The sequence below is a fragment of the Podarcis pityusensis genome, assembly GCF_964106645.2.
Source record: "Podarcis pityusensis genome assembly, chromosome: 9".
Taxonomy (NCBI): Eukaryota; Metazoa; Chordata; class Lepidosauria; order Squamata; family Lacertidae; genus Podarcis; species Podarcis pityusensis.
The window spans coordinates 53520805-53536136 of NC_138034.1; the positions used below are offsets into that span (position 1 = coordinate 53520805).

Below are 15332 nucleotides of genomic sequence, written 5' to 3' on the forward strand. Positions count from 1 at the left end.
TCCAGGAATTAGAAAGATTGGGGGTAGGCATTAGAAGAGTCTTGTCTTTCAGCCTACTCCCCCTCTAAACTTATAACAATAGCTATATTCTGGTCTCAGCAAAATGCCTTCTGAGCTCTTACAAAATTCTCTCTCTCTCTCTCTCTCCCCCTCCCTCTCCCTCCCACCTTTCCTAATGGAAACATTTACCGGTATATATTTTAATAATCTATGGTGTGGAAATCCAGGCATCTTTTTGTAGCACTGGGCATATATAATTTCTCTCTCGGCTGGGGTTGCAATGTGTATGTTTTTGAGGGATATCATGGTGCAAGAAAGTATAGAGCAGTATGCTTTCATGTAATTCTTTGGCCTGAGAAAATTAATAGAACATATATGAAAGTAATGAAAATTAACTATCAGTTTTTTAAAATGATCTAAAATTGATTGTGTGTTTCTACCTGCGTGTGTGCATGCAAAAGACACCCGTCTTCCATCTCCTCGTCTCTCTGTCTCTTAAGCAATGGAAATGTCTTAAAACAGAACATTGCACTTTGATAAATTTGGATTTTACTGTCACTTATTAAATAATATAGCAACCATATAATGAGCTGTAAAAGACGAAGGGCTACTATTTTGTGCAACTCTAGAATTTAATCTTCTGCATCTTTGTGTCTGCCTAATTCATCTTACTTGGCAAAGCTGCCATTTTGTCCTGGTGCAGCTGGTACAAGTCCGAGACCAGAAGCTGGTTTTTGTCCCTGTCTCACAGTTATCAAAATGTGTGGCCAGCAGTTTGTGATTCTGTGCAAGACAGTAAAAACCCAGCGGGACTTTCAGAAGTCAGTTTTAGTTTAAAGAAATTTCAACTGGTAAATGAAATTGGACTCCCAGTAAGAATTAAGGCTGCAACAATTCATGAATTAAAACCATACCCACAGTAGTGGGAATTCAGTTTGATAAAAGAATCCATTGTTGGTGGTTCTGTAGTTACACAAGAAATTTCTGGAGGCAAATTCAGAAAGCAAAAAATAATATTTTGGAAGATTGGGGTTAGAAACCATAGTATAATTGGTAACAATATTGATAGTGATTAAAAGGGGCTTTGTTCCATATGACCGTAGATAAGTGATGCAGCCCTGCAGGCAGCAAAGGGGTAGAGGGCATACAGAGCTATTTGACCCATGCAGATCATATTTTACTCCCTAAGCTAGCCCTCAGGTGCCATGGAAGACTACTTCCATTAACCAGTTGTTGGTTTTTGTACATGGAATGGTGGAGGCTGCCATCTTGTTGCCTCAGGCAGCAAAAATGTCTTGGAACAGCCCTGATTAAAACAGCCAGATTTAATTTATGTCAGATATTGGAGGACTCCACAGATACCTAAATTAAGAGAATGGTATGTAGAATTAAGGGATACAGCTGTCTTAAGTAAACTAACATGAGCATTATGGATGAAATAGGGAGTGTGCAATGAAAGTATGTTTGAAATGGAAAGGGGCTGCTTTATACAAGAATGCGAGACCAAATTACGTAGTAGGGTATCTGATTCAACTGTTATAGATGTTTTTCCGTTTTGTGTGTGTGTGTGTAACATAATACACAGTTTCTTTTATTGTAAGTTCCTTTAAAAAAAGTTTAATAATTCTAGTTCATTATGAACAACACAAAGTTCTCCAGCAGGAAAAGTCTGCAATGCAGAACACTGAAATGTATCCTCATTATAGACCTTGAATGCAAACAGGCATGTATGTATAAATACATACATAAACAGTATGGAGTCATTTGAGGATGGGTTGACATTCTATGAGCAGTTTTGCAAGTTTTAAATATTGCGGTATCCTATGGGTACAATTGAAGAGGTAGTGGGGCTGTTTAAAAATCCAGCAGAGTTAGCTTTATGCTTTGGGGTGGGAAAGGAGATCTGCTGGCTGACAAATCCATTGCTCTGCAGGCCAAGTGATGGAGTGCAGCTTTTTATTTCTCTCTCTCTCTGTGACTTCTCATTGAAGGTGCCTTCACTTGACTTTCAAGTACCCCCACTCTTTCTCCTTCCACATATGGCACAAAAAAAGCTTGCCCCGTTTGGCACAGTCCATTCTCCCACTTGACACTCAGTAGAGCATTTTCAGTGGGGAGGCTGCTGTATGGTAGAGAAAAGCGGGGAAGTCAGTTTTCACCAGTTTCATTATTCACACTTAATTCTGGATCCAACCCTGTATTTATCAGATTCTTCATTTAGGGCCTCCTTTCAAGCAGTCTTACCAAAATCCATTCTTAGCTAGTGACCCTATCTCAGGAGTATTGTGGTTTAAGGATTGTAGCATGCATGCAGTGAGAATCACAAGTAGTTGGAAACGGCTGTTTTTCTTCCAACTTTGTCTGTTGGACACATTAATTTTACATAAGTCATTAGCAGCCCATTTTGAAAATAAAATTGCACAGCTTCTTCATCTCACATTATACACCAAATTTGCTTCTTGCTTGTACCTAACTAACTAGACGCTGTAAGAACTTAAGAAGCTTCTTAAATGAAATTCCTTCTTCAAATAATTCTGTCACTCCCATTACGAATCTGTTACTTTTAACTAATTCACTAATTGGCATTCTAACCAAGTGTCTTTAGGCTATGAGCTTTCAGCTGCGGAGTTTTTGTATTTATAGAGGCTGCATTTCACCTGATGCTCAATGACTTGTGGGTCTGGGGGGAGGGGTGGGGAGGAAACCAAGTTTAGACCTTTTCTAACTCCTTTCCTTCCTTTGCAGGGTCAACCTGGTCCTCAAGTAAGTGTTAATTTTAAATTATTATGCATACTAGCAGAACTTACAGCAAAATGTAGCAGTGCATATTGTTCCTGTTGAGTATGCCAGACAGCTGTGCCTTCTTTCATGATGTTCCTTCCCATTCTGCTCACCTCTGGCCTCCAACAAACACTGTGGCCTCTAAGTATGCTCAGTCTTCCCTATTTGGGGCAAGGGCTGCTTTGTGGGAGATGGATCTTTTTGTGGTGGGGGGTGGGTTTCCTTGCAAGTTTCCTCTCCTCTTGCTTCTCAGTAACCCTGCATTGGCTACAAAGTTGCAGTAAGTCAGCCCCTGAGTTTGCTATTAGCTTATTACTTGTAATTTTAGTCTCATCACCATCGTCTTCCTTTATTGCAATAGCTATGGACCACATGGAACAAAAGTGATATTGCAAGTTTGGTCTGGTTAGTTTAAAATTGCTACCATTACACAATACAGTAGGCCACATATATTTCCCAGAAGAAACAACTGGGGGCCCCCATATGCTTGAGTTCTATCAGCTGTTTGACCAGATGGTGCTTTTAACAATGTATTACTAAATAAAGCAGGTCTCTTAACTATGGCTTGGAACTTTGTCACAGAACTTTGAAGTTAGATAAAATATCTTAACAAATGTGTTGCGGGAGCTGGTTTGCATTAACTGCTTATTAATCACATGCTAATAATGCTGCTGTAATCCAGGAAGCCTTCAGTTACTTAGGATAACATTGGCCACTTTGATTAATTATATGCAAGCCCGGGACTGATGTCTGCTTTGTTTAAGAATAGCCCAACTTGGAGCATAATTAAATAAATGTGAATTCATCCAAAAAGAGAGAGAACGTCCTGGGTCAGACATGTAAAAGAAAAGCACTGGGGAATAAATTGTATGGAAGTTACAGGGCAGGGGAGGGTGGTGTTGAGGGGTTACCAGAAGGAGAATGGAGGAGTAGCAGGCAGTGATCAAAACCACATCAGGCTTTTGTTAAAATAAAACTGAAGTTCTCGTATGAGGTTTGACTCACGTTAACAACTTTCTTGAAACATGGCTTTGGCTAGCAGAGTTTCCTTCACCAGCTAATAAATTTTGAGAACTGTAGCCACATTCAAGCACTTCGCGGGACTTGTGCATTCCATTGGGTTCAGTAATGTTGTGTGGCTCACATAGAGGGCAAATGTGAGTCCACTATGATGACATAGTGGAGGCCCTTGAGTTCAGGTTTTTAATTATTACCATTTAAACACTTGTATGATTCTCTTTGAGAAAGGATATGTATTTAACTATCCATGCCTACTTTGGGTTTTTCTTTTCTTTAAAACAAACAAATAAAAGGAACATGTTGGTTCTTTCACACAACGGGCGTTCTCTAACCTTAACAGAAGTATTCTAATGAACATAGGAATCCACGCAATGGGGTGAGCTCCCATTGCCCTGTCCCAGCTTCTGCCAAACTAGCAGTTTGAAAGCATGCCAGTGCAAATAGATACATAGATAGGTACTGCTGCGGCGGGAAGGTCAACAACGTTTCTGTGCACTCTGGCTTCTGTCACAGCATTCTGTTGCACCAGAAATGGTTTAGTCATGCTGGCCACATGACCTGGAAAGTTGTCTGTGGAGAAACGCTGGCTTCCTCAGCCTGGAGCAAGACGAGTGCCACACCCCATAGTCGCCTTTGACTGGACTTAGCTGTCAGGGATCCTTTACCTTTACCTTTTTCCTATGCTAGTAACACAACCATTCCAATGCCAGTGGAAATTCTCCACCTCCTCCTCCTCCTCTTCTTTAAATTTGTAGACTGCCCTTCAGTTGAAGATCGCAAGACAGTTAACAATGTAAAAATTCAAAATGAGAACACAAAATATATAATAAAACAAAAACAAAGCAGCAACCCCCTCCCACAAGCATATTTAAAAGACCATATAAATGTTCCCTGCATCTGTTCTGGGTGGTGTGACTGGTCTACATCAAAATATAGGAGTTTATCACATCTGCTAATCAGTTTCATATATCATGCAATTGATGTCATGCATTCATTGTAGTTTAAGTGTGCTCACCATATTCTACAAGGGAGCATATATTTATCCAGCTTTTAAAAGGGGCTGGGGCAGGGGTCAGCAAACGTTTTCAGCAGGGGGCCGGTCCACTGTCCTTCAGACCTTGTGGGGGCCGGACTATATTTTGAAAAAAAATATGAATAAATTCCTATGCCCCACAAATACCCAGAGATGCATTTTAAATAAAAGGACACATTCTACTCATGTAAAAACATGCTGATTCCCGGGCCATCCGCAGGCCGGACTTAGAAGGTGATTGAGCCGGATCTGGCCCCCGGGCCTTAGTTTGCCCACCCATGGGCTAGCTTAACTGAGTTCTCTTCTTCCTGTGTCTCAGTGTGTATGTCTCTATGTCTCTCTCCCTCTGCCCCTAGTTGTATCCAAAAGGAATATTATGATATAGGGCTGCAGAAATGCCCTCAACCCCACATTCAGCCTTACAGAGAGCAAATGAAGTGTTTGTAAGGCTATGGAGAAAGCCTGGAGAAATACCTGTCTAGTGACTCCAGGTATTTGAGGGGTGGGAGTAGGAACCAAAATCCAATGACAGGAATAAAAATAATAAATGAACAATAATTGTGCATTGATTGTAGTTCTGGACCACAACCTTCCTTCCCTCTTCCCTGATGTACTGTGTGAGATAGACCAACTGATACAAGACAAATTTGTGTGCTATTATTTGTTGAAAACAGGGCAAGAGGATGGTAGAGCAGAAACTTAATTCTTCCACTGACCATTCTTTCTTTCCTAGTCTTGTTTTTATGGAGTGTTTCCTATATCTGTTCAACACATATAGAGAATGAAATATGAACATGTAAAGGAACCTTCAGTGTCCATTTTCATCTTGAATCTTTTTTGTTATACTGTTTCCCTGACAACTGTCCCTTTAAAGCAAAGCAACTTTACAATAAATAATTAAAACCATTGAATTGTAGTTCTGGATTTAGGCTTTTGTTTAGTTTTTCACTATTTTGGTACAATAAAATGGTATATGTATTTCAAACTATAATATTTTCCATGAAATCTCCTGTTTCTGTTAAACTGCTGACAGTGAAAAAGCAAAACAGTACTGTGGAATTTTTGCCAAAGTCTTTAAATGATATGGTTTTTTTGTTTCTTGAAAAGGATTAGGTTTCTCTGTACATACCTCCCCACCCCCTATCCCTTCATTTTTATGCTGAGGATACATTGTGAATGAATGGCATTTGAGCTTATTTAATGCAAATGCTTTATCCAAAAATTGTGTCAAAAAGCTTTAAGAATTTCCTTGTCCAGTATTTGAAATCGCCCAATTTACCTCATCAAAACAGTTTCTGTACTAATTCACACAGCCATTGTTATTTCTGTGTTTTTTATATACCACCTTGCCAATGCTAGTTAGCAGATGAAATGAAATAATATACATTAACGGAAGAAAAAATGTGCAACAATAGAACAAAACATTAGCAATAATAAATATCAGCCTACCACAGTGAAAACTTTGTACAGCAAAATTCCCTCCATTCATAAACATAATTCAACACAATAAAGCAGAGGTGTCAGGAATTAAAATTTTGAAAACTTGACAACAGCGGAAACAGATAGATAGATAGAGATGATAGAACAATCTTATGCCACACCATTCACTTGTTGAACAGGATTTAATCACACCCAAACCTTGTGCACCAGCAGAACACAGCATTTCTGCTTGTGAAAGACCAATCCAAACACTAGTGCAGCAACGTCCTTTTGCCATCATGAGGCTATTGCGGTGCAGTGGATAAAAATGGTTGTCATTGGGGTACAGAGGCGAAGGAGTAGCAGTTGAAGGGATCCTATGCTCCTAGCAATGGCCTAATTTTACACCTCTAAGAAAAGTTGCAAGTGAAAACACTCCTGTGGAATCAGATGGCTCCATCCCTTCTTTGCAACTCCTACCACAGTGGAGAATTCCAGTTAACTCGGGAGCCAATTCTACAGCACACTACCAGAAGTACAGAAGCTGCAGCCAGAGACCACAGCTCCATTGCTCACATATTTCAAGATCTGTGACATGAGGGCACTCTGCCTTTATGTCTGTCCGGTATAACCTTGATGAAGGAGCACTTTGCACAAACAGCCCGCCAACCAGTCACCAGGGAGAATAAAAAACAAAAGCTGGGCAGCTGAATAACACATCATCTCAGAATCCTTACAGGCTTCCTGCCACAGGACTTCTGACCTCAGCACCCACCAGGGATCTCAGCTGCACTTCTGCAAGGATAAAGCACTTCACAGAGGTAAGCAAGACAGGAAAAATTATCAGATGGGGGAATCCATGCTTCAGTTTGTGACATCTACACCACCTCCATCCCTGCCCCCAAATACCCCAAACGAAGGAGATGCAGAGTGGGGTCACCAAACACACCGATGTGCAGTTCTGGAGAAAGTGTGCATTAACTATGCAGTCTTCTCTCACTGAACAGGGTAAGCTATGCAGAAAACAGAGTTTTCAATAATGGGGTCAGCAACCTCCTGAATTCAAATAAGATTCCAGCATGTACCAGTGAAGGCAATGGGAAGCACAGTCAACTCAGTGAATGCAAAGCTCTCTGTTTTCCACTGTTACCACTGCTGGCCAAAAACATGTTTGTCTTTGCAGAATTGGAGTCAAGGAACATGAAACAAAAGAAATAGGCATCCATTGCCAAAACCATTATTTAATGGATGATTATTGTCTTGGTCAAATTGAGGTTGAGTTGAATGGTGTCGTGTCACTTATAGAAATCCTCTGTCAGCAGAATGAGGAGGGAATTCATTCTTGGCTATTTTCCCATGCCCTCTCCAATCTACTGCAGAGGGTTTGGGGACCTATTGGATAAGATTTAGAAAGTGCAGGAGACAGAGGGAATAGATGAAAAAGCCTTCCCTTTCTGTTCTGCTGAGGAAAGCCTTCTAATGGATTCCACCCACTATCTCTCCCAGCTAATGAAACACCCATATAAAGGACTGCCAGTGGAAAACTAGGTTGCAATGTGTGGGAGCAGAAAGCCCTTAATCAACCTTCCTCAGCCTGGGGTCCTCCAGATAAAACTCCCATGAGCCCAAGCAGCATGGGCAATGGTCTGGAATGATCTAGTCCAACAACATCTGGAGGGTCACAGGTTGGCAGAGGCTCACCTGGATGATAGCACCCTCTCTCACTTCTTCATGCACCCCTCAATGAAAGTATTTTTTTTTATATTTTTTTTGCAGCTGCTAGCCATTACTCACTATCATTCCTATTTCTTATCCCTCTACAGGTACTACTCAGTGTGAAGGCAAAGATACTCATCACCTCCATGCCTATTCAGCAGCATTGGAGCCCAGTAGGAAGCTGGTTTTCCCTCTCTGTTGGTCAGAACTTAGAATCATAGAATTGTAGAGTTGGAAGGGACCCCAGGGGTCTTCTAGTCCAAGCCCTTGCAATGCAGGAATCTCAACTAAAGCATCCATGACAGATGGCCATCCAATCTCTGCTTAAAAACCTCCAATGAAGGAGAGTCCACAACCTCCCAAGGGAGACCGTTCCAATGCTGAACAGGTCTTACGGTCAGAAAGTTCTTGCTCCATAACTGATGCTGTTGAATAAAAGATCGACGGTTTCAGCTAAGCCTTTGTTCTCATGATGATTAATGTCCATTTCTGCAGTTCAGGAAGGCTGAAACTTGGGAAGAGAGCTGTTGCTTCAGCAATGAACTAGGTCACACTGGGAGATGGAGGCTTCACCTCTTCCTGGCTCTTGATAAGGCCTAGATCTGGACAGGTTCTTCCATGTGCCTCCTTCTCTTTCAGAGTAGTCTGACATTTATTACATTATTATTTATTAAATTTATATACTCCTCTTCATCCAGGAATCACAGGGTGGTTTGCAGCATAAAAGCACAAAAATACATACAGTAGTAACGAATAAACATGCAGGTAGCTGATCACTTCAGCAGCTCTGAAATTCCTGCCTAGCTTACCATATTTTTTGCTCATCTGAGAGCTGGCCAAGAACTCAGCCATCTGGTTTGGTGACCTCCAGTCCTGACACAGTAATGTCTGGATGCAACAGCCCTTCAGGGTTTTTGTTGGGCAGGGTTTTTGCCCCGGGGTGTGGAAATCCTCTCTTTAAAGCTGAAGTGCAACAAACAGCAATCGGGTTTTCCAGTTTGCAGATTGCTCCAATTCTGTTTTAAAGAGCGGGTTTTCATGGGGACAGTCTGGAGCTTAAAACAAAAAAGAGCACTTGGACCTGAAGCTTTAATGTGCAGGCTGTGCCTGGAATGCACAAAGGAAGGGGAAGTGTGGATAAGCCCTTAGTTTGCTTTTGCAAACATTTGTGGCAGATTGTATCATTTGGCATCATATAATGAAACAGAATAATACATACTATACTCAAACCATTGTGGTTATAGACTTTAGGATTTTCTTGCCACATAATTGATATAATGTATATAAATATCTATGGAATGCCATGGTCTTCTGTACAGGACATTGGCATAATTTCTAGGGAAGGTTGAATCCCAGCATCTCACATTTATAAATTAAACTGTACTACATGGCATAAGTCCTTGAAATTCTCACAAGACTGGGGGATGTACTTAACTTTTTAATGGAAACCAACTAGGGTTTCAAAATGCTTAATTTTAGCTGGATTGCACCCAGCATTTGTAGATTTACATTTCACTTATACTGTGTTTGAGGCTGCAACACAAGTAGGTGATAAATTTGCAGGCTTATGAGGGTGGGTGGGTCCTCAAGAGTAATTTTTAAACCACATATTCCTTTGAAAAGTTCAAAATGTCATCATATTCTATAGGTGATATTTTGACAACCAAATACTTCAGACCAGCATCTCAATTATTGGTATTTCCAATGAAAACAAATTGTCGCATGGACATGGGAAGTGGGGTGAGGGTAGGGGAATCCTACGCTTTGGTTGCGTTTTATATTACCATCTCAGAAATTCTGTCTCTTGGGAAATATTTTACAAAGCTATTGCTTCATATCAATATTTTACTGCTACTATTGGCCTACAGACCAGTTATGACTTGGGGATACAAACCATCACCTCTTTTGCAATCAAATTTTATGGTGGTATTTGTGGATATTGCAAGAGGAAACCATTTCTGGTTTTTGGGTTTTTTTTAAAAAAAAACATTCTTAAAAGAATATAAAGTCATAGCAGAGTTCATAAGTGATATAAATGTTAACTTCAGGGAACAAAAATAGGAAACTACACAAAGGGAAGTTGCTGCAGTTTGGTGCATAGGAGAACAATACATCCTGTTTGTCTTAATACACTAAAATGCAAAAAAAATAAAGTAGTAGAAAAGTACAGTGGTGCCTCGCAAGACGAAATTAATTCGTTCCGCAAGTCTCTTCGTCTTGCGAGTTTTTCGTCTTGCGATGCACGGTTTCCCATAGGAATGCATTGAAAATCAATTAATGCGTTCCTAGGGAAACCGCCTTCAGACCAGGTCCGGGGACAGTCTGTCCCCGGACCTCTTCTGAAGGCTGGGGGGGGGGCAAGGGCTTTTCTTCCCACCCCCAGCATTTTAAAAAACCCCGGGACAGCGGAGGACTTCTCCGCTGTCCGGGCGATCTTAAAATGCTGGCGGGCGGCATTTTAAAATCGCCCTGGGACAGCGGAGGACTTCTCCGCTGTCCGGGGCGATTTAAAAGCCCCTGGGAAGGCAGGCAGGGGGGACAAAGACTTTTGCCCCCCGCCAGCCTTCAGAAGAGGTCCTGGACCTCTTCTGAAGGCGGGCGGGGGGCGAAAGTCTTTGCTCCCCCTGCCTTCAAAAGCCGTCCGGGACAGGCAGGCAGGGGGGAGCAAAGACTTTCGCCCCCGGCCCGCCTTCAGAAGGTGTTCCCTCCCCCCACCGCCCAGCTTCGGAGCACCGTTCCGAAGCCGGGCGGCGGCGGCAGGTCTTCCCTCCCCACCGCCCGGCTTCGGAGCACCGTTCCGAAGCCGGGCGGCGGCGGCAGGTCTTCCCTCCCCACCGCCCGGCTTCGGAGCACCGTTCCGAAGCCGGGCGGTGGCGGCAGGTCTTCCCTGCCCCCCGCCCGGCTTCGGAGGAGCCTTCCGAAGCCCGGCGGCGGCGGGAGGAGGTGTCCCCGCCCAGCCGCCAGGCTTCGGAGGAGGTCCGAGGACAGTGGGGAAGACGCGCTGCGCTTCCCCGCTGTCCCTGAGATTTCCCTATGGGCTGTCGTCTTGCGAAGCAAGCCCATAGGGAAATTCGTTTTGCGAAGCGCCTCCAAAACGGAAAACCCTTTCGTCTAGCGGGTTTTCCGTCTTGCGAGGCGTTCGTCTTGCGGGGTACCACTGTATATTGCTTGCAAAAAGACTACAAGCACAAGGCTTGTAGTATAGTGTTATTTCTAGGATATTTTATTTTATTTATTTGTATACCACCCTTCATCCGTCTTACCTAATGCCATTGAGTAAATTCAGGGCAAATAAATGTTTCAAACCAGAGGAGATTTCTTGTGGCACTAGCATTATTTGGTGCTGCTAGTACATTAAGTACAGCTTTCCTATAGTCATAATCATACTTGGCTAACCTGCCTTTGGATACTGATGGCACTTTCCTGAGCATATGGAGAATGAATATCACCTATTTAAAGCCCTTGTCAATAACTAATGACTTTTTTTCTTAACTGAACAAGGGCCATGGTTCCAGCAACACTGGCTCTTTCCACCTGCTCCCTTAGGTGCCAGGATATCAGTGTGGGCATGAGCAGAGAGTCTTCCCAAAGGCAAAAGTCTGAAATTCTGTTGCTGTGCATGCTTTGAAGAGGAGGTTAAATTGAGCATTAAAGTCAAGCGATTTCTATCTTGGGATAACTGAAAATAAGCTTAGAAACTTATCTGTCACTAGTGTGATAGAACTTGATTGATATCTTCTCTTCTCAGTTAAACGAGTGTTGAAGTTGTTAAATCTTCATCTCTTTCTTTTTCATCCCCTTTCCAGTCCTTTCCAAATGCCCTTCTAGAAATGGTAAGGTAAAGGGTAAAGGTACCCCTGCCCATACGGGCCAGTCGTGTCCGACTCTAGGGTTGTGCGCCCATCTCACTTAAGAGGCCGAGGGCCAGCGCTGTCCGGAGACACTTCCGGGTCACGTGTCCAGCGTGACGAAGCTGCTCTGGCGAGCCAGCACCAGCGCAGCACACGGAAACGCCGTTTACCTTCCCTCTATAAAGCAGTACCTATTTATCTACTTGCACTTAAGGGTGCTTTCGAACTGCTAGGTGGGCAGGAGCTGGGACCGAACGATGGGAGCTCACCCCGCCGCGGAGATTCGAACCGCCGACCATGCGATCGGCAAGCCCTAGGCACTGAGGTTTTACCCACAGCACCACCCGCGTCCCAGTCTAGAAATGGTATGTGTATGAAATTAGCCTGATCTAATTCCTCTCTTTATGTATTGTTACAGATTCTCTCTCCTCTCTCTCATCGCTTACTTACCTCTACCATTTTATCTTTGCTTCTTTGGTTGTTGTATCTGGATACAAACAATAGATAATAGTAACTTTAATTATAGAACATGTATGAAGAACATCTGACCTGTGGACCATATGAGACCAGCGAGTGTTCCTAATTTGACCCATGAGGTTGTTTCCTCCAGTCACCTGATGTCATGTCATGTGATGTCAGGTATAGGACAGATGTAGCCATGGCTGCAGAGAAACAACTTTGAGCCTTAGATTGTGCTTCCAATTGCTCCGTTGCCAGTATGGCTTCAATTCAGTACCATTTAGATTTGGTTGGTTCTTCACCTATAGAACAGGTTATCCACCCCTGGAATAGATGATCTGCTGAAAATTAAAACAGAATACTTGCTGGGCGTTCTGGATACCAGCAAAAGTCCCATAGACTCTATTTTGGAATTTCAGGAAAGAAAGCTGTAGGCAGTATTGGGCAGTGTACCCAGGCTTCCTTTGCTTGGAATCATGGGCCAATGGAATTCCACAATAATTTTGGCTACAGGTCTGTTAGTTGCTCCGGCAAGACAGCTGCATTCTCATCTGAAGGCCTCTGTGAGTGTTTTTCACAGTGATCTAAATCTTCAAATACCTTTGAGATATCCCAAGGATGCAAGGTTCTCTTAAGAATATCACAGGACTGCAAATGAGTGCTGTTATAGTAGGCAAGTACAAGCTCTATCTGATAGTATCCTTTAGCCCCAAAGCCCCATTCCTTATGAATATTAGTATTTTTGTATCATTGAAAATCACTTCAGGCATTTTTCCTTTGGTGATTGCAATAGGAAGAAAGGAATTAGCTACATCACATTGTGTAGTTTCAGTCCCAATTGACTGGGATCTTCCATGAGACCTGTCCAAAAAGCATTGCCCTCGTTCTCAATTGTCTCTGAATTATTTATGCTTGGTAGTGTCTAGTCCAATCTGGTTGGCTTTGTAGTGTCTTTGCCATCCTATCTACAGTGTTGTCATCCTGTTCATTGTGTGATTCCTGGTTGGCTGGGATCACCCAAGCAGCAGCAAAACATTCTGATAATTTATTCTCACAATTCAGGGTTTTCTCAGGAACCCACCAACCACCACTACTTTCAGCATGGGCACTGAAAGAGGAGAGCCTTCAGTGCAAACTTTTTTTTAATAAAGGTTCCTCATGATCTGACTTGTAGATGTTGAATAAACAGAACCTAGTCACCAGGAGCTTATCCTAAAATCAGCGAGAACAATGAGATATTTAAAATAACAAGGGCTTATGTCTCAGTATAGGCAGGAAATAATAAGGGTTCAGCTTTGGAAAAAGCAATCAATAAATACATCTGGAAAATTGCACAGAATCTTAAAATTAAAAACTGTGGAAAGAAACCTGGAAAACATTTGTGCAGAGAAACATTGATAGCAGATAGAGGGACAGTAATATTTCAGTCTGGTAATGCAAAAGGATCCCACAATGGAGAAGGGAGCAATTATCATGCTGTATGGTACTCTTCTTTCAACTCTACTTCGAGTTTTACTATCCATGTTCAGCTCTTAACATTTTGCATATGAGGAAAAACTGAGAGGCTGGCTCAGTGGCTGCATTGTATCTTCATGCGATCCATATATTGTACTGGATCTCATGAACTTACAACACAGCAAGCTTACACCTGCGTGAGGGGCTGTACATGGAGGCAACCCACAGCCATTACTATGAAAAAACAGTGAATTTGTACTCATCCTTAGATTTTCTAATCAAAGGTTCATTCCATCTTCTTTTTTAAAGTTTCTTAATTACCTTGTGAATAAAGTTATGCAATCCAAATATTTGTATAGTTAACTTTAATACATTGTCCCTGCTTGATGAACAATTACGTTCTCCAGTTTGTACGTGGACATAGATTTCTAGCTGAGACCTAACTAATGTTCAGTTGTATGACACTAAAATCTCTTTTGTTAATCATATTATGTTATGGTTATTAATTCAAAAATTACAAATCACACATGAACACTCCCTTCCCCTCCCTCCCCCCTCTCTTTTTGGGGGCCTTGAACAAGGTTCAACTTGAGATTTGCCAGTGTTATCATTCTTAGATCCTTAGATGTGTATTCGCTTTCTTCTCCTTTCTAACATGTAATATTCAGTATTCCCATTTTACCAGTGCCATTTTTCAACTTGTATCCTAACCTCGAAAGCTTTTGCAATTTCTCCTATGAACTATCTTCCAGTTCAATATTGATACCATCAGCTCCTTCATCCAAGACATTAATTGAAATGCCATATTTCTATTAACATACACCCATTTTACTTTAGCCTTTTCCAGCCAATAATTCCATCTTCATCCTCCATATGCAAGCCACAATATATATCCCCTTGTCACCTCAGAACTGGTTTCTCTAGCAAAAATGGAAAGCTGGTTGCAAGTGAGCACCTTATTTATCTGTTGTTTGATCTAATGCTTTATTTCATATTATTTCCCCAACTTTACAAAGATAAGAGGGTGTGTGTGTGTGTGTGTGTGTGGAAAAGTAATATAGTTTATTATATAGTTTATTGGTTGTTTTATAACAACCTTAATCTCTTCTACCTTAAAACTTTGGAGTATGTAAAGGTAAATTCTTTTGAAAACAGAAATATAAGATAATCGAGTTAACATCTGATTAAAGCAGTTAAAATGTCACTGATGTCCAAGCTCTTTGGGAGCAATCCTGCATGCAAAGTGCACCCATATGGGATTTCCCCCAGCTGCTAGTACAGCTCTTCCTTCCCCGCCAGGCTTCCTTTGAGTCAGGTTGCATCACAGCCAGCATGTTCGACCCCAAAGTCCTTCCATGGATCCCAATGGGAGCATCTTATCCTTCCTCGGGTTTCCTTCACCTTCCCTTAGGGCTAACAATTACTCGTGAGTGCCTAAGAATCATGAGCTGCTGGGTGCCATTAGGGGATGCAGATGGAAGCTTCTCAACCAAGTTCCTAAAAGTTAGAGGTCAAATACAAAGGCACAATAGACCTTTGACATGGAGCAGTTCCATAGCTGTTGGGAAGTCACTGGGAATGCCGTCTACCCTTTTTTG

The 15332-nt window shown here is 42.1% G+C and overlaps 1 protein-coding gene across 1 annotated transcript in view; it reads left to right on the forward strand.

Moving 5' to 3' along the window:
• Window positions 1-15332, forward strand: part of COL25A1 (collagen type XXV alpha 1 chain) — a 315978-nt gene that overhangs the window by 164250 nt on the left and 136396 nt on the right. Inside the window, exon 7 of the mRNA XM_081020440.1 lies at window positions 2746-2763. Within this exon, the coding sequence (XP_080876566.1) occupies window positions 2746-2763 (18 nt within the window). The remainder of the gene's footprint in view (window positions 1-2745; window positions 2764-15332) is intronic.